The following is a 20,726-nucleotide window of genomic DNA, read 5'->3' on the forward strand; positions in this document are numbered from 1 at the left end:
GTGGGGGTGCCCCGCCCTTGAGATGACATCATCGGCAGCCAATGGGCGGCTCCCCTCGCATCCGGCGTTGCCATGGGAACGCGCAGGATTTGGGGGAGGGGGGTGGACCCCAACTTGCTCCCACCCCCCCGCACGGAGTGCACCCCAAAACCGGGGCAGGGGGGTGCTGGAGGGCTCAGACCTGGGGAGCTTGTGGCAGTGATGGGGGGGAACAGAGACCCCCCCCCCTCATTGGGGGTCCTGGGGTTCTCCTGCACCTCCATCCACAGGCGCTGTGAGCACCCCCAAATCCGAGCACCCGCGGGGTCCCCGGGGGGCACTGCCCGCACTCCCCCCCCCGTCTCTGCCTCCCGAGCCACAGGTAAGCCCCCCAAATAGGTGGGGTACCCCCTCAGCACCCCAGTGGGGTCTCCCAGGATGGCTGGGTCCTGGCAGAGTTGGGGGAGCCTCTCCAGAGGGCTGCAGCCACGGGGGAGGTCTGGGGGGGTCCCCTGGCCCCTTCCTGCGTGGGGGTCTGGGGGTCTCGGGGAGCCCCTGGCCTGGGGTGGAACTGCCAGTGGGAATCCACCCCCCATTCATCCCACGCTCCCTGAACCCCAGCGGTTTTCCAGCCTCTCGTCCTAAAGGGACCTGGCTGCTCCCAGCGCTGTGTCCCCAGATCCCCACCATGTGCTGAGTTTGCCGGGGCAGGCCCAGCCTGGGTTAATCACCCTATAACCCCCCAAAGGCAGGACCCCCACCCCCAGCGCTGACCCAGCTCATCCCCAGGGATGGGAAATCCTGCGGATGGGGACTCAGCCAGGTGTCCCCTACTCACAGTGTCCCTGCCAGGGGTGACTTGAGGAGCAGGTCATGGCCACCAAGGCGGTGACCTTGGCACACACAGAGCTCATCCAGGGGTGAGGAGGGGACCCCCGTGACCCCCCACTTCTGCCAAGCCACCACACCACAACCAGCACCAAACCAACCTCGTTTTGGCAAAGAAAACCCTTCCCCTCCTCAGGAAACACCAGGGAGGCACCAGGACAGGCTCAGGTAGGGACCCTCCCTCGGCCAATGTCCCCTGGGCAGCTTTTGGGGACCTGAAAAGCTTTTGGGGCATGAGTGGGCCCTGCACCCAAAGGCTCCCCTGCCCCAGTGTCAGCGAGCTGAAGGACCAGCAGCAGGCGCAGGTGACCTCCGAAAAAACACAGAAGAAAGGGGGGGAGCAGGGCAGGAGTTCCCCCCAAGGTCCCCTCTCCTGCTCCCCAAGGATGGATTTGAGCAGGAGGGTTTGGACCCTGGGCAGGGAATGGTGCAGATGCTCCTCACGGGGTGTCCACAAGGCACAATTCAGCAGTGACAGTTCAGGGTGACTTGGAGAATCCATGACTCCCTGGATGTGTTGGAGGAGCTGGTTCCAGCTGGAGAACAGCGTGTGGCCTCCACAGCCCTGTGTCCATCCCCCCCAGCAGCTCCAGGGGACAATTCTGTGCCACAAAGGAGGAAAAACAAGTGGAATCATCTCCAGGGGGACCCTCAGGAGTTCTTGACCCTACCCAGCTCATCCTGGGAGAAACAGCTGGGGCTGACCCCACTGGAGCCATCCATGCTCCAAGGCAAGAAAGAAATGGTCAAAAAATCTGGAAGTAGCTCCAAGACAGCCCCGGGGAGCACAGCCTGTCCCAGGGAACTCACCCCAGGCCCCAGAGCAGCTCCAAGGGGAAAGGAACTGGGCCAAGGGGGGATTTATTCAGGATCTCTGTAACACATGGCATCAAGTTTCTCCTCATTTCAAGGTCAAGTGGTGAAGGAAAAGGCTGGATCATGGCCACCTCATCCAGGTTTGGGATGATGTTTGTATGAGAAACATCTGGAGCAGGCATCAATTTTTTTTTTTTTTTTTTTTCCTGAGGGAAGGAGCTGCCAGAGAAAGTGGGAAGAGTTTTCCCACCAGAGGGTGGAATGAGGGTGATGAGCCTGATCTCCCAAACCTCACTGCTTGGAATGGAAGGAGCCAGAGCAGCTACCAACCCCAAAAAGGCCTGGGATCTGCTTTGGGAAGGGCCAAAGGACACACCTCGGTGCCATCGGAGCAGGCAGGGCAGGCTCTGACAGAGTGACACTCAAAAAAAACACTCAAAAGTGTTTGTCACAGGCTGTCACTCGATGAGCACAGTGGCACCTGGGCCACAGCAAAAGGACCAGGCTGATTCCCACTGAGCCCCCAGATCCATGCACTTCAACAAAAGGGATTTGGAGCGGGAGAACAGCAGAACTTTACCCCAACCCCCACTGGGTCACTGTCCCAGGAGCTCCAGCTCCAGCCCAGGATTTGGCTCCTGGCAGCTCCGGCCACTTGTCCCTCACAGCTCTTTGTCACCTGCCCCACACTCCACATTCCCCCTTTGGCGTGATCCCGCTTCCATGTGCTGCTGTGGTTTATTCCCTAAGGAAACCCAGGGCAACTCCAGTCACCATGGCAATGAGCAGCATTCCCACCGTCCCTCCTTCCTGGCTCCCAGCAAGTGCCCAAAGCTCCTGGAACTGCGGCCTCTCCTGCCCTCCTGAAGCCCTTCCCGGTGGGATGGGATATTCCAGAGGCTCCAACACCCACATGCTGTTGCTCCGAGGCAGGGTTGCAGTGTGGGAAGCTGTGACATTCCCAGCAGGGTCTGATCCCAACCACGGGGCAGCTCCGTGGGGGAACAGCGGCTGTGCCAGGGCTGTTCCACGATTCCTACTCCAGGTATTCCACACCTGCACCCCGGCAAACACAACCTGGGCCACGTGCCCGGCCCATTCCCAGCTCGGCAGGGGCTCCTTGGGAACAGCTCCTCTCCCACGGGGACGATTCCCATTGGAACTCCCCAGCCCCAGCACGGCAGCTGCCGGGTGGGCGGTGCGAGACGCGGGTGTTGAATTCGGGAGGATGGAGGGGGCTGGCAGCTCTTGTGTGGGGGCCCCAGGTTCTCCGGCCCTTTTAGCTCCTTGTTCCCACTCTTGGACTCGCCCCGGTGGATTTCTCCCCTCCCAGCGGGTGTGTGGGCAGGGATACAGGCACGGAGGCACCACACCCTTTTTTACACAGTAATTTGATGCAGCAAGAGAGAATAAAGGGAGGGAGATGCTGCCAAGCGATTCCCAGTGAAACTCTGGAATGGCTTCCAGCCAAATCCCCCCAAAACCACGAACGGAGCCATGCAGCTCCTACAGCTCCTGCTTCCCAAAGCTGCCCTGGGATTTGGGAGAAAGCAAACCCACTTTGCAAAGCTCTCAGATCTGAAATCCCTGGTAGCAAAAATTTATTTCCATGACCAAAGATGAGGAGAAATTTATAAACTTATTCTAGCAACCATCCAAGGAAACAGTAAATATCCCATCAGCCGGCAGCCACGCATCCACAAGGGCTCTGCCACACCCCCTGCGGGCACATCACCTGTCCTGCTCCTTCCCCACCCTCCCGTGCCAGGGAATTTCAGGAAGGTCTGCAGCGGATCCAGCCAGCCTCCAGCTCTAGTGTCCAACGTGATAAGGAGAAAAAACAAGCAGCACACTCATTTCAAAGCCCAACAAAGACATGGACAGTGTTAGATTCTCCTAAAAAGAAGTAGTCCCAATCTGTTTTTTCTCCCCCCAAAGCCCCAGTGCCTGGGATCAGCGCATGAGCAGGCTGTGCTTTGGTCCATCCACCCTCTCCAGCTTCTCAAAGTGTTTCCTGGCGTTCCGGATGTTGATCAGCGTGGCCGCGGAAGCTGCGACGGAAAAGGGACAGGGGAGATAAAAAGAAGTTTAAAAGGGTGAGAGTCACCACGGCCTCAGGGCTGCCTGGCTCCAACAGCTCTGTCTGCAGGGGCTGGGGCATCCTGCTGCTCCCAAGCCAGGCAAAATCCACAGGGGGATTTTGGGCTGGGCAAAACTTAGGGTGGGAAGGGCTGGGTAAAACTTCATGTGAGATGGTCTGGGCAAGGTTTAAGTGGGATGCTCTGGGTAGAATTCAGTGGGGGAAGATCTGGGATCTTCAGTGGGGGAAGATCTGGGATGGCCTGGACAAAATTTAATGTGGGAAGGTCTGGGCAAAATTTCATGTGGGATGGGTAAAAATTAAGCATGAGAAGGTCTGGGCAAAATTCAGCATGGAATGGTCTGAGTAAAATTTAATGTGGGAAGGCCTGGGCAAAGTTTAGTGTGGGATGGTCAGCTGATCTCAGAAGAACGTGAGGAAAAGCCTCTCCCAGGCAGAGCTGCTCATCCCAGAGCTGCTTCCAGCCCAGCAATGCCCAGCTGGTGCCTCCCTGCCAGAGATCCCCCACCGTCCCTAATTCCCCAAGTGAGGAGGGCAGGGAAACCACAGCAGCAGGCCTGAGGAGTGCTGGGCAGTGTCCCTGGAGCCCCTGAGCTCCCAGCAGAAATTCCAAGAGCTGTGTAAACAGGGATCTGCTCCCAGGGGCTGCGGGCTGGCAGTGCCGCAGCTCCTCCTTGGGATAAATAGAGGCTGCTAAAATTAGAGCCTGTCCACCCGAGACAGCTCAGGCAGCCAGAGCAACACCCAAATATGAGCCAGCTCTGCTTCCTCCCCAAAAATCACTGGGGCTGCCAGCTCCCAACTGCCCAAAATAGGCTTTAGGCACGACCTGCTCAGCCAGGTCTGGTTTGGTGGCTCCCTGTGGCAGCAGCACCAGCTCAGCTGTGCCGCCACCTCTGCAGGGTTCTGCTCACACTCAATCCCTCTCTCTTAATCAGTTCTGTAATTAAAAACTCATTTTCCAAGAGAAACATGTTTGAAACTGGACTAATTCCACTTTTTTTTTTGAGGTTTTTCTGTTTTTTTTTCTTTTGTCACAAGCAGGTTTTTCTTGGCTCTGACTTACGTATGGAGGGGTCTGACATGACCACCATCACGTAGGTGTTGGATGTGAAGATGTCAATGAAAGCAGCAAAGTTGGAGTTCCTGACCTCCATGCTCTGGAAAGAAGCTGCCAGCTTACTGAAAAACAAGGAAATAAAGGGGGGAAAAAGAGTGAAGGAAAAGCTTTTGTGCCCACATGGCCAAAATCCCTGATCTGAGCTGTTGGGAACAAGGAGGAGCTGGAATTCCCACTTGGCAAGGTGTGGTTACAGCAGGGCTTTGGCTGGGCTTGGTTTTAAAGACTAATTCCTCAGTTTGGGGCCAGATGAGAACAATATCAGTTGATTGTGCATTGAAGGAAATTGCAGACACAACCCCTTGACCAGGCCTGCTCCCTATGGATACCAGGGCTCAGCCATTCCCAGCTGACACTCTGAATGAGCAGTAGAAAACAGGCATAAAATGGGAATATCTGGAGACATCTGAAATCTGTAGACCCCCCCAAAAAACTTCTCCATTTTATCCAGCTCCACACACCCTCAGAATTAACCTGGCAGTGGAGCCTGAGGGCTGTGCAAAGCCAAGCTTCCCAGTTTTCCACTGAAAACAGGGATAAACAGTGTCTGCAAGCCTCGTCCTCCCCAGGCAGCCCTGTGGGCCTGGGCTGGAGCAGAGCTCTCCATTCCCAGTTTCCCAGAGAAACACTTCTGATCACTTCTGCCCTGGAATTCCTCTGCCTTGATCCAGGAGAAGGAGGCCTGGAATAAAACAGCACCAAAGCTCTCCCACCATGAGCAAAGGAGGAGTTAAATTAACATCTAATGCTTTGTGTTCCAGCAATATTCCACCCTGGCATTCCAGCTGCTGAGGAGTGGAACTGGGATTCTCTGGAAAGCCCTCTGGGAAAAGCTGGAATAGTCCTGATCTCCCCAGTGCTGATGGGAGCAGCTCACCTGCAGCTCAGCTTGAACTGTTTGATGATGTTGCTGATCTTCTCAAACCTGTGCACATCCCGCTGCTCCTTGCACTGATAGTGGGAAATCACCTGGAGAAGGGGCACAGCCAGTCAGGGAATCCAGCACAGCTCTCCCACAGCAGTTCTGGGAATGGCTGGCGAGCAGGGCAGGGATCCCCTCTGCCTTTGGCTGACTGGATCTTGGGAAGTGTTTACAGAAATTCTCGTGGAGAAACTCAGTGACAGGATGGCACAGATCTGCCTGGTGACACCACTGTCCCCTGAGGGCTGAGGGCTTCACCTCAGCAGCAATTTAAATCTTGATCCCAAAACAGGTGGAAGCAGAGTAAAAAAGTGTGTCCATCGCCTCAGGAATGGCCCGAGTGCTGTGAGGGATTTTCCCTGCTAAGGTGCTGCTGGAGATTCCCCATCCTGCACAGGCAGTGATCCCAAAGCCAAATCAAGCTGTTCCTCCCTAAGAAAAGCAGCTCAAAGACAGCTGGTTCCTTGGGAATTCCTTCTCCATGACTCCAGTCAGAGCAGAGGGAGCAGCCCTGAGTGCCTGGATGCCAGCACCCAGAGGATCTGAAGGGCTTTAGGAACCCTTGAAAACATCTCCATAAACATTCTCACCGAGCTGGTGGCCCCAGCCCTTTACTCCTCAGCCACATGGAGTGAGAGCTGCATTTCCTGCCCAAACAGCTCCATCCCCACAGCAAACCTGACAGGAACCTCTTCAAAACCTTAGGCCAGCTGCTTTGAGCTCTTCACAATCCCAAAATCAGCTCTCACTGGATGTGTCAGGAGCCCTTGCACAGGGATGTGAAACTGCTCTATTCAGGGAGTCACATTTAACAGGTTTTTTAGGGTTTTTTTCTCTTTTCTTTTCCCTTAACTACCTTAAATCCGTCACTTTTTAAACTTGCCCGAGCACAGCTTTAGCCACATTCAAGACTTGCAGTTCCCAGCGTTCAATTTCCTTCCTAAACTTCCCAGATGAGGTTTCTTCACTACAATTTAAACACAATATCAGAATAAAGTTCTCAGAATAAAATTTCCCAAATAGATTTTCACAGGAAGATTTCCCTTCAAGAGAAGAGAGTCCTGGGAATGTTTAAATATATGAAAAAAGGGAGAAGTTTTGTAAGAAGTCACCACTGCACTTAGATTAAGTGCACAAATTTTGTAGCAAAGATAATTTCTTTCAGTTAAAAATGTCCTTGTAACAATCACACTGTCACACACCCCAAGGTGGAACTATTCATTATCTCCAAAAGGTCAAAAAGCAGAACTTGCCAGGCATGGTGAGTGTTTGTTTCTGATAGATTAAGGAGAGAAAAAAATAATGGCTCCTTTCCCAAATTCCCTCCATCATTTCCAAATCACCAGCAAGGAAAACACTCCAAATAATTCAAGTATTCCCTTCAGCTCAGCAAGAGTTTGGTGCAAAGTGGGAAGAGTCCGGCCCAGCAATCAGGAATATGGAAAAGCACCAAGAGTGGTTTCATCCAGCACCTCTGCAGAGGCATTGGGAGCACAAGGACCTGGAAAAGCAGCACATCATGGCTGAGCCCCCATCCATGCTCTGCATTTGCAGAACATCAAAAATCAAAAGAAATCAGGTCCAGCTCAAATACCCCAGCAGGAGGAAGTGAAAAGGTTTGGTTGTGAAGCTACAAAAGGTTCCTGCCCTGTGCAGAGGGGGATTCTCAGAGCAGTCCCACACAATGGGGACATGAAACACTCCCAGAGCCTGCAAGAGGAAACCCCAACCAAACCTCAGCTCAGCTGCTGCAGGGGGAATTTTGGGAAGGTCCTGTGGGCCACAGGGTCCCAGTAGCTGCTTTCAGAATCCAAGGCCTGCATCAGGGCATTCTGCACTGGGGCTGGCACCTCCCAACTCCATGGAATCCCAATGGGATTGGCTTGGAAGGACCTCAAAACTCATCCACTTCCAACCTGACACCTCCCACTGTCCCAGGCTGCTCCAAGCCCCAGTGTCCAGCCTGGCCTTGAGCACTGCCAGGGATCCACGGCAGCCCCAGCTGCTCTGGGCACCCTGTGCCAGGGCCTGCCCACCCTCCCAGGGAACAATTCCCAATTCCCAATATCCCATCCATCCCTGCCCTCTGGCAGTGGGAGCCATTCCCTGTGTCCTGTCCCTCCATCCCCTGTCCCCAGTCCCTCTCCAGCTCTCCTGGAGCCCCTTCAGGCCCTGGCAGGGGCTCTGAGCTCTCCCTGGAGCCTTCTCCTCTCCAGGTGAGCACCCCCAGCTCTCCCAGCCTGGCTCCAGAGCAGAGGGGAGGGAAAGGGAGGCTCCACCCAGGGAATCCATCCCAGGAACTCACCAGGAACGTGGCTCTCTCAAACAGCAGCACCTCGTCTGCCTCAATGATCTGAGCAAAGTTCCTCAGGTTCATCTCCAGCTGCTGCACGTTGGGGATCAGCTGATAGACAATGCTGGACCAGGCCTGGACACGGAGACACAGAAAGGTCCCATCAGCTCCTCTCCTCAGCCCCTCATGAGAAATGTGCTCCCAGGGGGATTTTTGGCACTCCTGGGTGCTGACGGCCTGGGTAAGGCTGACAAGCTTCTCTGCCCTCCGCGCCCAGGTCCCAGAGGGAGCCCAGACCTGAGGAGACCCTTCCCTGGCTCCAGTTCTTCTCCAGCAGGCAGAGAAACTACAGTGCTGCTGAACAAGACTTAAATCATCCCTGCTTTAAGTTGGGAATGCTTCTGTCTCCTTCTCCCACTCGAGTTCACAGAGATTTTTAATCCTGAGCAAGGTCAGCATGCAGATGGACACTTGGCAGCTCATCCCTAACCCAAACAAAGTTCCACCTTATCCCAACAAGCTAGGACCAAGCCCAGGAGGGACTGGGGGATGCTGGGATCAACATCTGTGTTCATCCACACTCAGATTTTCCAAGCTCAGCCTCCCCTCCCTGCCCAGCTGCTGACCCAGGTGTGGGGCAGTGCCCAAACTCCCCCTTCCCAAGAGCCAGGGGGATATTTGGGATGCCTGTCTGCCAAGTTCCTTGTATTTACCACAGGCTCCTGACTTTTAAAAATTAATTAATTAAACCTAGGATTAATTTAGGTTTCACTAACACCCTGCAGAAACAGCTGCTGCAGAGCTGAACACACCAGCAGCAGCTCCAGGGATCCTCCTCCTGCTCTTGCTCCCAGTGGGAAGGCAGATGTGGAGAGGAAGCTGCACCAACCTTGTAAAGTGTCTCATCCCAGATGGAAGTTCTGAAACAAACACATTCCAAGGGCCGGGAAAGGCGCTTCAAGTCTTCCTCACGCTCCTTAAAAATCTGGGGAACAAAGAGAGTTTAGGGGTTGAGTGTAAATGCTCCCGTGGTTGCTGTATGGATTTATGGGATGAGTTTCACATGGATCTCTGGGATACTGCAGCAGAGATTGGCCAGGAACCCTCCCAGGGAGCCACAGGGCCAGGGATGTCTTGCTGCAGAATCCCAAAATTGTTTGGGTTGTAAGGAGCTGAGGTGTGCTGGGAGCTCTGGAACCAGGCAGGAAAGGCTTTTCTTGTCCCTAAAAATCAGCACTGCTGTTTTCCACTGGATTCTAGGATGACACACTTTAAAAGAAGGCAGGAAAAGCTCTGAGAACATCTGAGAAAGCTTTCGAGGAACAGCCCCGAGGGGCTGCCTTTGAGGTGTGACCCACATGGCACAAGGGATGCGTTTCCATGGCAACTGCCAGCTCCTCACCAGATCCCGCTGGTCCTCCTGCACCAAGTCCATCTTGTGCACCAGGCAGAAGATCTTGGCATCGGGGGAGTTCTGGAGAATGGCCTCCAGGCAGGACTGGTAGTAGTGCATGTCCTTCTCCAGCTCCCTGCTCTCCACGTCGAACACGTAGATCAGCACCTCCACGTTGCGGAAGATGTTGTCCCTCTGGCTGGTGAAGTAGTTCTCCATGAAGGTGTCCTGGCTGAGGGAGCAGAGCAGGAGACTCCCTTTAGAGCAGCTCCTGCCCGGCACGCTGGGTTTGTGGGACACTCCTCCTGCCAGGAGGGCAAGGCTGGGATTTGGAACTGCAGCCCCCACTCGGGAGGCCAGGCTGGAGCTCCATGCCCTGGGCATTCCCAAGGAAAGCTGGATGCTCCTGGAGAGCATCAGCCCCCCAGTCCCACAGGAAGCTGAAGCTTCCCTCGTGTCCTGCTGCTTCTGGCCCCAGGCTGGCTTAAGGAGCCGTTTGTGAAACCCCACAGCAGCAGGAACAGGTGAAATGTGACCCAAAGCATCAGTTCAGCCGTAAATCCCAGGATTTAAATCTCCTTTAACTCTGGCTGAGCATGACTGAGACAATCCAGAGGCCATGGAGCTGAGGAGGGGACAGCATTCCTTGAAAAAAGCTGCTTCCAGGAGCCACAGGATCAACCTCCAGCATGGCCTCTCTGCACAAATCCCACCTGGATGGAGCTGGAGTGAGCAGTTCCAGCACCACAGGACAGCAGAAGGAGCATTCCCTCGGCACCACCTCATCCCAGGGGAGGAGAATCCATTCTGTTCCATCCCTGATTCCCCAGAGCCTCCCCCAAAGGCTGAGAAAGGCCAGGAATAATCAGTACCTACCCTCCGCAGTCCCACAGGTTCAACACCAGGTTTCCCAGGAATCTAACGTGGGAATGCTCCACATCAACTGCAAAGAGACAGCAGGAGCTCACTGACTGCACCACACACCCAGGGCAGAGCGTGGGCAGCCAAAAATCATGGAAATCGGCATCAAAAATCATGGACTGGTTTGGGCTGGAAGGGATTAATGCCCTCATTCCAGCCCCTGCCACCTTCCACTATCCCAGGTTGCTTCAAGCCCCATCCAGCCTGGCCCTGGACACTTCCAGAGATGGGCATTCCTCACAAAGCAGCCCCGCTTTGTAAAATCCCACCAAAACACCATTTCCCAGAGGAATTCAGGCCTCCCTGCCCACTGCTCTCCTGAGAAGTGCAGCAAGTGTTCCCCTTCACTCACGCATTCCCCGATCCCTGGGATATTGTAGGAATGACTCTGCAGGGCTTCAAGCCATCCTTAACAAAATAAACCAGGAACACAGGGAATGTAAACTTCATGGTAAAGAGGAAATTTACACCAATCTCTGACATTTAATCTTCACAGGCCCTTCCCAGTGAGAAGCACCAGATCCAAACAACTCATCCACCTCCCCCAGAGGAATCACTTCTTGCTCTTTCCGAACAAAGGCTTTGGAAAGGCAAAAAGGAGAGGCATTCATTAAGCCCAGTGCATCATCCTGCCAAAACCACAGGGGCATTGCAGGATCCCTGTGCTGGAGATCCCTGGATACAGCAGGAATGTTCCACCAACACAGAGGAGGCTCTGACAGGTGCAGCTGCACCAAAGGCTGCTTCCTGATCCCAAAAAAGGGAGTTAAGGCTAAAAGTTGAACAATAAAACAGCAAAGGAAAGGGAGTTATGGCTAAAAGTTGAACAATAAAGCAGCAAAGGCAGCTTCCTGATCCCTAAAAAAAGGGAGTTAAGGATAAAAGTTGAACAATAAAGCAGCAAAGGCAGCTTCCTGCTCCCCAAAAAAAGGGAGTTAAGGCTAAAAGTTGAACAATAAAGCTGCAACGCCGATCCCAGTGCTGCCTTTCCCTTGCCTCCACTTCCTGCCTGTCCCTGGCTGATCCCGGCGGGGTGTGGCAGCTGGGAGGACCTGCAGGGACACACCCGACCCAGGGATCGCTGCAGGGAAGGGCCCCACCCCTCTAAGGAGGGCGCTGGAGCCCTGGATGTGGGAATGGGGCCGGCAGTTCCTTACTCGTGGCCCCCAGGCGCCGCGTGTCCCGGGCGATGTAGTTTGCAAAGATAATGGATCTCATGCTGGTCTTCCCAGACCCACTTTTACCCATCAGCAGCACCTGCACAGAGGGAAAGAAGGAAAAATGAGCTCCCACAGAGCACCGAGTCCTTCCCAGCTCCCTCGAGCTGACATCTTACTGCCAAAGGCACTGGACACAGAACAGCTGGGAATGCACCAGGAGAGAGGCAGAGAGGAGCACGAGGGAAGCAGGACAGATCCCAACCACTCCTGGTTGGTCCCTGGGCCATGGTCATCCCACCTCCCTGCTGTCCATGGTGACAGGGCCATGGTCAGACTGAATGCTTCTCTCCAAAAACGTGGACAGGACTTGGGAAAAGCAGGAGCTGCCTCCCCATTCCCAGCCCCTCCCACCTGATGGCTTTGGTGGCACTAAAGGATTTTGAAAATGAGGAACAGCTTTGTCTCAACTCTCCAGACCAAAACCAACCCTCAGCTCCTGGTTTTCCACTCCAAACACTCTGTCCTAACCAGACAGGGGTGGGAGGGACCTTAAAGACCTTCTAATACAGCTCTTCCCACAAAATGACTGGTTTTCTTTTCCCCAAATACCAGGGACATTCCCAGTTTCAGGTGACAGAAGACAAACAAAAAAAAAAAAAAAAAAAAAAAAAAAGGAAAAGCAGATGAGACAACCCAGGTCAGGGTCCCCAGAGCAGGGGAGACCCTTTATGGCTCCAGTGGCACCTCTCCAGAGGAGACTCTTGGCTCCATGATGTCCCATCCCTGCAGACCTCAGGGGAAAGGAGAGGGAGCCAAAAAGTAGGGAATGCAGGGGGTGGGGACGAGGGGATACAGTCACACCAGGCAAGGCTTTACATTGTGATCTAAAAATAAAAATTAAACAAAACAAACCCATCAGTGGCAGCCAACACAGCCTTGCTCACAAAACCCAGCTGTTAAACAAGTCACAAAGCCAAATGCAGCTCCTGGCAGCAGCCCTGCAAGTCTGCCATCCAGGAGGGATTTCAGGAGAACAGCCCAGTGAGTGCCTGCCCAGCCTCCCCTCGCCCTGGACAGCAGGGCAGGAGCTGCCACAGCCTCGCACAAAAGCACGGCAGAACTCCCCAGTCCTGTGTGCTCGGGTCATCCCTGCAGCAGCTCCGGGCTGGGAGCACCCTGGCCAAAGGGAAGCTGCCCACAGGCTCCAGGACTGGCAACAAGGAGTGGTCCTGGCTGTTCCACATCCAGGAGGGCGGGGGAGGCCACCCTGGATGTTGTCCTGTCCTGTCCCCTTGAGCTGATCCCAGAGAACAGCCAAGCTCTTATTTCACAGCACCAGCACAAAATCCCAAGCAGAAACTCGATCCCACTCTGAGGCACGGCCCAATCCAGCCCCAATTCCCAAAGTTTAGGCTGCAGAAGCCTTGCAAAGGGGTCAGACAGCAGCATGGAGAGCCAGGCAGGGAACCCAACCCCACCTCACCATGGAAAAGCAGCCAGATATTCCTTTAAGAGCCCTGGCTGTGCTCCTGCTGGGATACACCCACCCCTGCGATGCCCAGAGCTGCTGCGCCTTCCCCACCGTAAAATTTCATCCTCCCAGGAGCCCCGAGGGGACACCTCGGGAGGGTGGGACAGGGACAGGGGAGGGACAGGAGCAGATCCTCCTCCCTGAGCACAGGGTTTTACAGAGGGTTTTGCAACAGCCCCAGCAGCGCCCGGGGAACAGCAACTGCCGGGGAAGGCTCTGCAGGAACCCAGCCCGTCCAGACCAGGATTAAACCCGGTTTTAACGCCTGGCACTTCCAGCAGAGGATGCAGCACTGACTCCAAGAGGCACCAGAGCCCCAGCCGGAGGGATGGAGACAACAGACGGTGTTCCTGGGTGGGGATGGGGAAAGAAAACACAGGATTCTCCTCCTCGTCCTTACCTTTTTCTTCATGGCTGTGCTTGGCATCACACACCTGCAGAGAGAAGCCCACCTTGGATCGCTGCTTCCCACACGCACAGGCTCCGCTCGCCAATCCCAATCCCACCACCCCCGGTGCTGGGGAAGCGCTGACACAGCCCCAGCTCCCCTCCCCCTGCTCCGGGCCACGGGGAACTCCCACTGCCCGGCTGGGATCGCTGCGGCCGGGCCGGGAGTCCCTCCGCAGCCCCTTCCCCGGCATGTTCCGCAGCCCCCTTCCCTCTGGATTCCCCGCAGCCCCTTCTCCTGGGATGTCCTTCCATTCCCCCGGGATGTCCCGCAGCCCCATCCCCGCCATTCCCCCGGGATGTCCCGCAGCCCCATCCCCGCCATTCCCCCGGGATGTCCCGCAGCCCCATCCCCGCCATTCCCCCGGGATGTCCCGCAGCCCCATCCCCGCCATTCCCCCGGGATGCCCCGCAGCCCCATCCCCGCCATTCCCCCGGGATGCCCCGCAGCCCCATCCCCGCCATTCCCCCGGTACGCCCCGCAGCCGGCCCGGCCCCCGCGCCCGCCGGGCCGGGCCTCGGTACCTCCGGCGGCGATAGGCGGCTCGGGGCCGGCTTGGGGGACGATGCCGGTGGGACCCCCGGTACCTCCGGCGGCTCGGGGGGCGCTGCCGGCGGGAGCCCCGGCAGGCCGGGCGGCGGGGGCGGTGGCGGTGCCCGGGCCTGTGGCGGTGCCCCCGCCCCGCCCTCCGCGCTCACGGGACCCAGCGCTCGGCGGCCGCCGCCGGTCACGTGAGCGCGCGCCCCGCCCGCCCCGCGCACGCGCGCCCCCGGCGTCACGTGATGCGGGCGCGGGGCGGCCGACGCCCCGGGCGCCATGTTGAATAAGGGCAGAGTCTTTCTGGCAAGGCGGGGGCGTTTACTGGGGGAGCTCCCGATGAATACCGGGTATTCCCGGTGACTCCCGGTGTTTTCCGTGGAACAACACAACGGGGCCCGGCGGGACCACTGTGGCGATTAGCGGGGCGGGCAGTAGAGCTTTGGGGCGCGCGGGCACCACAGCCTTCAACGCCTCCCATATGGTCTAGCGGTTAGGATTCCTGGTTTTCACCCAGGCGGCCCGGGTTCGACTCCCGGTATGGGAAGTTGATCTTTTTTCCTGTCGAATCGGGAAAATTCCCGCCCTCTTTTCCTATTTTTCCGCACGTTCTCCCTCAAAACTCCTTCAGGCCTTGATTTTTGCACCTCTGCGGCAAAATTTCTCGGTGCCAGGAGCCTCCTGAAGCCGTAGGAAGCGCTTTGCTCCTGCAGACCCGGCCTCCCACCTGTTTAAACATTCAAGTGCATGGGAGCACAGAGCCCGCGGCTACTTAACATTCTGCTAATTGGCTTTTTCTCTAACGCAAGCAAGAAAATTCCTGCTTGTGTCCCAGCGTGTGTTTTAAACCGCCCTGATGTCCTCAAGGCTAATAGGATTGTGCTGAAAATGCATATATAAAAATCCACATATGATATACAGATTTATAGATGTGGGGGCTCATTTATTGCTGAAGGCACTCCTGGGGCTCCCCCAAACCTGCGGGACTGGGAGATCTGGAGAGATCTGCTGGGGTTTCCTGGCTTCCAAAGATCATTGGAGCTGCTGCTGCTGCCACAGAGCCGGGTCCATCACCTTGAGTGTCCCCTCCCAGGGCCATCAATCACCTCGGGTGTCCCCTTGGAGCCTTGCCGTCCCTCTCAGAGCCATCAATCCCTGCTGTGTCCCCCCTCAGAGCCATCAGTCACACTGTGTGTCCCCTCTGAGCCATCCCTCGTGTCCCCCCCTCAGAGCCTTGTCACCCCCTCCCCAGCTCTGGCACCTCATCCCCTCCGTCCCTTGGCACCTGGCACTTTCAGGCAGCTCCAAGGAAATTCCAGCAAACTTTGGATTGTTTAACGGGTGGGAAAGGCAGTGCTGGTCTTACAGGATTCCGGGTTTTGAAGCTTTTTTTCCCCCCCGTATTCCTTAAAGCTTTTAAAGCCAACACGAACATACAAATGGGTTTAGATTTCTCCTTTAAAAACCAGGAAATATGTCAGGAAAACACCCACCCCCCCTTTCTTCTTGTACTTGATTTTAACAAGTATTTTCTATTTGCATTTCAAATATCCTCGTCAGACCCTGAACCCCAAACTGCAGAGTTTTGTCTGACTCTGGCTGTGTTAGTGTTATATTCATGCAAAACAAATCCCAGGAGAAGCTGTGACAGTAACTTTGTGTCCCCTAAAACCGTGCCAAGCTCCGCGAGAATTTGGAGCCATTTTACCTCTTTGTTCCTCTTGCTAAACTCTCAGATATCCCAATTAAACAGAAAAAAAAATCCAAGTCTGATTAGCTGTGAAGGGGGAAAAGAATAAAATGTTTTTTTTTCCTCTCCCACCCCCTTTCCTTCTGGACCTCTCCTCTATTTTTAAAGCAGATTTTGGAAGAAAGTGGTCCAAAGTAAGAGTATTATGATAAAATCTGTCTAATTCACTGATGTTCTTGCAGGAGAACAACTTGTCTCCAATTTTGGAACTCAGTTTCTAACTGAGCTGCACAATGACAACATTCACTTGCTGCCAGCAGCTGCTCTGAGCTGTCCTTGTTCAGCACGAGCCTTCTGCTCACAGATCCTCTACACTCAAGTTGGTAATTTTTGAAGTTTTATTGGCCAAATTTCCACTGAACAACCCAAAAGCTGTAAAAAGTGAAGCTCAGGGGCTGTGCAGAGATAACCCCTCACTCCAGGAGCCAAGTGCAGCCCCTGAACACTTCAAACTCCTGTTTTTGTGACTCTGGCAGACCACAAAGAGCTGAGGGATGTGGGGCTCCACTCCTTCACTGACAGACTGCCCTGGATTTGGGATGCAGGGCTGTTTGCACAGAGATAAAAAGCACCAGCATGCCCTTCATCTTTAGCAGCAGCAGCACAGGAAAGCAGGCAGGAAGTTGTGCTCACTCCCGAAAAATCCCGATTTTTCAATTCAGCCCACAAGACAAAAACAGCTTCACCAGGTATTAATTGGCTCCAGTACTGCTCTGAAACAAACCAGTGACCCCACAGAATCCTTACTGTCAGGGGAAAAAAATCCAAACTGAGCTGCCAAAACTCAGAGACCGAAACATTTTGTGTAAAATGTGTACAAAAATCAGCCTGGGCTTCCCTGCTCTCATCAAAGTTCTACTCAGGGCTCAGCAAATGCCAAGACCCTCTGTTCCAAGGCTCTCCCTGCCTTCACTGAACGGCTTTCTTCACACACTGAACATTTCCATCTCTTTTATGGAACACAGAGCCACAAAATGAGCAGGAAAGTGTTTCACACAAGCACAAAGGGCTATCAGTGCTCCCACCTATCCGTGCCCAGGGAAGTGAGGCACCTTTAGAGCTCTGGGCAATTTTAAACCAGGAGAAGTTGCCAGACAGCCCTTTCTTTGTCTCCTTGGCCCCACTCTGACTGCAGGGGATCAATAAATGTTATTCAAATGCAGGGCAGCATTGCCCTGTGTGTGCCACTCAGTCCTTCCAACACCCCAAAAATCAGCAAAATCCTCTGGAGGAGGTGGTGTGCCAAGGGCACAAAGTCTTTGTGCCAGTGCTGCTCTGGGTAATTAGCACAAAGTCATTAATTACCAAATCCCGGGCTGGTTTGGGTTGGAAGCACCTTAGAGCTCATGCAGTTCTAGCCCTGCCATGGGCAGGGACAGCTCCCACTGCCCAGGGTGGCACTCCCCAAGAACACATGGATGCCACAGAGCTGTGCAGGCAGCTCAGGCTGCCAGAGCTGCTCCACAGCCTCCGTGATCCCCTCTGCAGCTGCTCGTGTCCTGTCTGGCAGCAACTCCAAGTGCTCCGGGAGGGGATCAGGGAAGAGGAGGGGCTCAGGGATGATCAGAGGCCTGGGCCCTGTCAGAGGGAGCCTCCAGCAGCACACGGAGATTCCCTTCTCTTCCCAGCTCTGCTTGGAAAGCCGGCCGTGCCTCTGCTGTGCCTCCAGCCACAACGTCCTCCTTTCCTGCAACATTCCTGCCTTATCTCCTGCTTTGAAGGCTGCAGAATCCTCCCAAAAAGCTGTCAGGATTACACAGGGCAAGTGCATCTTGCACAGAGCTGCTAATGAGCTTGTGGACATCCAGATGCCAATCAGAGTGTCTGCCTTAACCCTCACTGTGCATCCAGCCATAAATCAGCACAATATTCACCCCAACCCAGGGCAAGGGCTGGACATTCCTCCTTGCCATGCTGGGAAGTGTGACAGCAGCTGCCAGCCAGCAGAACACTGTTTGGAGAAGGTCATCATGGATAAATCACAGCCTGGAGCAGCTCCTTCTCTTGACCACCTCCAACTCTTCCTCTGGGGAGGATGTGTGACGGGGTTGCTGCCCTTCTCCTGCTGCCTCCAGCTCCAGGACACGAACAGGACCGCAGCCACCTCCTCCAGGTCCCTCAAGCAGATCCAGCCGGCAGCAGCACAGGGCCAGCCCCTCCCTCGGCACGGCCCTCCAGGGAGATCTGGCACCCACAGCCGGCGACTCTTTCCTCTGACCCTCCTAAAGCCCAGTAAAGCCACCGTGTGACCCCTGGGACGCCCTGCTCCAGGTCCGGGATCCCAGACCCGCTCCCGGGCCCCAGAGCCGCTCCCAGACCCGCTCCCGGGCCCCAGAGCTGCTCCCAGACCCGCTCCCGGGCCCCAGAGCCGCTCCCGGGCCCCAGAGCCGCTCCCAGAGCCGCTCCCGGGCCCCAGAACCGCTCCCGGACCCGCTCCCGGGTCCCAGAGCCGCTTCCGGACCCCAGAGCCGCTCCCGGGCCCCAGAGCCGCTCCCGGGCCCCAGAGCCGCTCCCGGACCCCAGAGCCGCTCCCGGGCCCCAGAGCCGCTCCCGGGCCCCAGAGCCGCTCCCGGACCCCAGAGCCGCTCCCGGACCCGCTCCCGGGCCCCAGAGCCGCTCCCGGGCCCCAGAGCCGCTCCCGGGCCCCAGAGCCGCTCCCGGGCCCCAGAGCCGCTCCCGGTTCCTTCGCGGCCGCTTCCCGGAGCAGGGCTCCCTCACAGCCCCTGTGACGTCACCACCGCGCCGCCGGCTGCGATTGGCCATTTCTGTCTCCACGCCTGCGCACTGCCGCGGCTGAAGCGCCGCCGCTTCTTCCGGGTTCCTGAGGTCCGGCACCGCCGCTGCCCGCGGCGCTCCCGCGGCCCGCGGCGTTCCCGCGGCGTTCCCGCGGCGTTCCCGTGGCGTTCCCGGTCGGGCAGTGCAGCTCCTCCGCCGCCCGCGCGGTGCCTAAGGCGGCGCGGGCGGGGCGGCGGACGCGGGAGCGGGCGCTGCGCGTGCGGGAGGCGCGCTGCTCCTGGCGCCCCCTGGCGGCCGCGGTCGGTGCCGCTCAGGCGCGGGCAGCCCGCGGGCCCGTCCCGACCCTGAGGGACCGCTGGGGCGGGATTAGCAAATCCGGGGTTAGCAAATCCGGGATTAGCAATTCCGGGGTTGGCAATTCCGGGGTTGGCAATTCCGGGGTTAGCAAATCCGGGGTTGGCAATTCCGGGGTTGGCAAATCCGGGGTTAGCAAATCCGGGGTTAGCAAATCCGACCTGTGACCCGCGCGCAGCCTGTCACCAGCGCACAGCGCTGAGTGCCACCGCCAGGCGTTCCTTGGCCAGCTCCAGGGATGGGCGCTCCAAACCCCAGCGGGCAGTTCCAATCCCTGACCCCATTTCCATGGGGAAATTCCTGCTGCTGCCCACCCTGAGCCTCCCCTGGCCCAGCCTGGGGCCGTTCCCTCTCCTCCTGTCCCTGTTCCCTGGAGCACAGCCCGACCCCCCCGGCTGTCCCCTCCTGTCAGGAGCTGTGCAGAGCCACAGGGCCCCCCTGAGCCTCCTTTGCTCCAGGCTGAGCCCCTTCCCAGCTCCCTCAGCCTCTGGATCGGGCTGGGGCACGGGCTGGGAAGTGCTTTGGGGTCAGGGGTGCCAGCACCCGGCCGGGCAGAGTTTTCCAGGTGATTCTGAGCCACAAACAAAAAGTTCCCATTTGTCCCTGTGGGAGGGACGCTGGTGCTTGGGATTCCTGCAGAACTGTGGCACGGTGGGGCATTCCATGGGCTGGGATTGCTGTTGTCCAGGTCCTGCACACACACAGAGCAGTGGGGCAGGGATGGTGTCCTCCTGCCTGGTGGCAGCCACGGCTGTCTCCTCCTCTCCAGGATGAGCCCCTTTCCAGCTCCCTCAGCCTCTCCTGGGGCTCCAGCCCCTTCCCAGCTCCGTTCCCTTCCCTGGACACGCTCCAGCCCCTCCAGGTCTTGCCGGGAGTGTTCCAGAGCTGTCCCCAGCACTGGAGGTGCCCCAGCAGTGCCATCACAGGGGACAGGCACTGCCCTGCTCCTGCTGTCGCACCACGGCTGGCACAAGGTGCCCTTGGCTTTGCCCACCTGGGCACACCTGGGCTCGTGTCCAGCCACTCTCCTCAGCACCCCCAGGGTCTTTCCCAGTTTTCCAGCCCTTCTTCCCCCAGCCTGGAGCATTCCATGGGGACCCAAGGGCAGGACCAGGCACTTGGCCTTGTTGACCCTCACAGTTCTACTGTCACCCCATGGATCCAGCCTGTCCTGATCCCTCTGCAGAGCCTGCCTGCCCTCCAGCAGATCCACATCCCACCCAGCTCGGTGCCATCTGTGAATTTACTGATGATCATCCCCTAATCCAGATCATAATAAAGATACTGAGCAGAACTGGGCTCAGTGCTGATCCCTGGGGGACACAAGACTGGTCCCAGCTGGATATGGCACCATTCCCACCCTTCCCACCCCTCCCTGGGCTGGCCACTAGACAGTTTTCAATCCTGCCCAAGTGACCCTGTCCATGGGCTGCAGCTTTTCCAGCAGCACCCTGGGAGGGCTGAAATGAGGCACGAAGGCAAATTTCCATCCCAAAAAATAGGGGGAAAACAGGGAAAAGCATTGGGAAAAGCCACAGAGGATGCTGAGAAGAAGCAACCCAGCTCCTGGGCCCAGCCCAGGGAAAGGGAAACGTGTAATTCCAGCCCAGAGAACGTGAGCTTCTGGAAATAGAAAAACTAGAATAGAAAATTAGACACAGAGAGAAAATTAACTCCCTGCACATGTAAAACAGAATAATTAGGAGAGGTAGGAAAGCTCAGGCAAATCCCTCATGCGTCCAAATGTTCTCCTGGAGCAGGCTGCACCTTGCAGGTC

At 56.5% G+C, this 20,726-nt stretch overlaps 1 protein-coding gene, 1 long non-coding RNA gene and 1 other non-coding gene across 4 annotated transcripts; 2 read left to right on the plus strand and 1 right to left on the minus strand.

Moving 5' to 3' along the window:
• Positions 1 to 3,255: 3,255 nt before the first annotated feature.
• LOC137482633 (ras-related GTP-binding protein A) lies at positions 3,256 to 14,172 on the minus strand. 2 transcript variants are annotated; one of them, XM_068205114.1, is made up of 10 exons: positions 14,097 to 14,172; positions 13,525 to 13,558; positions 11,591 to 11,690; positions 10,389 to 10,455; positions 9,522 to 9,744; positions 9,009 to 9,104; positions 8,132 to 8,254; positions 5,782 to 5,873; positions 4,851 to 4,966; positions 3,256 to 3,734 (listed from the first exon to the last, which is right to left on the minus strand). In XM_068205114.1, the coding sequence occupies exons 2-10, from the start codon at positions 13,549 to 13,551 to the stop codon at positions 3,637 to 3,639; spliced, it is 942 nt and encodes a 313-aa protein (XP_068061215.1). In that variant the 5' UTR covers positions 13,552 to 13,558; positions 14,097 to 14,172; the 3' UTR covers positions 3,256 to 3,636. The 2 variants fall into 2 exon arrangements, with proteins under 2 accessions (XP_068061215.1, XP_068061214.1); XM_068205113.1 differs by lacking the exons at positions 3,256 to 3,734; positions 14,097 to 14,172 and adding an exon at positions 4,007 to 4,724.
• LOC137482634 (uncharacterized) lies at positions 3,647 to 5,145 on the plus strand. Its single transcript, XR_011004171.1, has 2 exons — positions 3,647 to 3,779; positions 4,829 to 5,145. It is a non-coding gene; the product is annotated as an uncharacterized lncRNA (long non-coding RNA).
• A 412-nt stretch (positions 14,173 to 14,584) lies between the features above and the next one.
• On the plus strand, positions 14,585 to 14,656 carry TRNAE-UUC (transfer RNA glutamic acid (anticodon UUC)). The gene has a single exon. It is a non-coding gene; the product is annotated as a tRNA-Glu (tRNA).
• Positions 14,657 to 20,726: the final 6,070 nt, after the last annotated feature.

This window comes from Anomalospiza imberbis, chromosome 14 (genome assembly GCF_031753505.1).
Source record: "Anomalospiza imberbis isolate Cuckoo-Finch-1a 21T00152 chromosome 14, ASM3175350v1, whole genome shotgun sequence".
Classification (NCBI taxonomy): Eukaryota; Metazoa; Chordata; class Aves; order Passeriformes; family Viduidae; genus Anomalospiza; species Anomalospiza imberbis.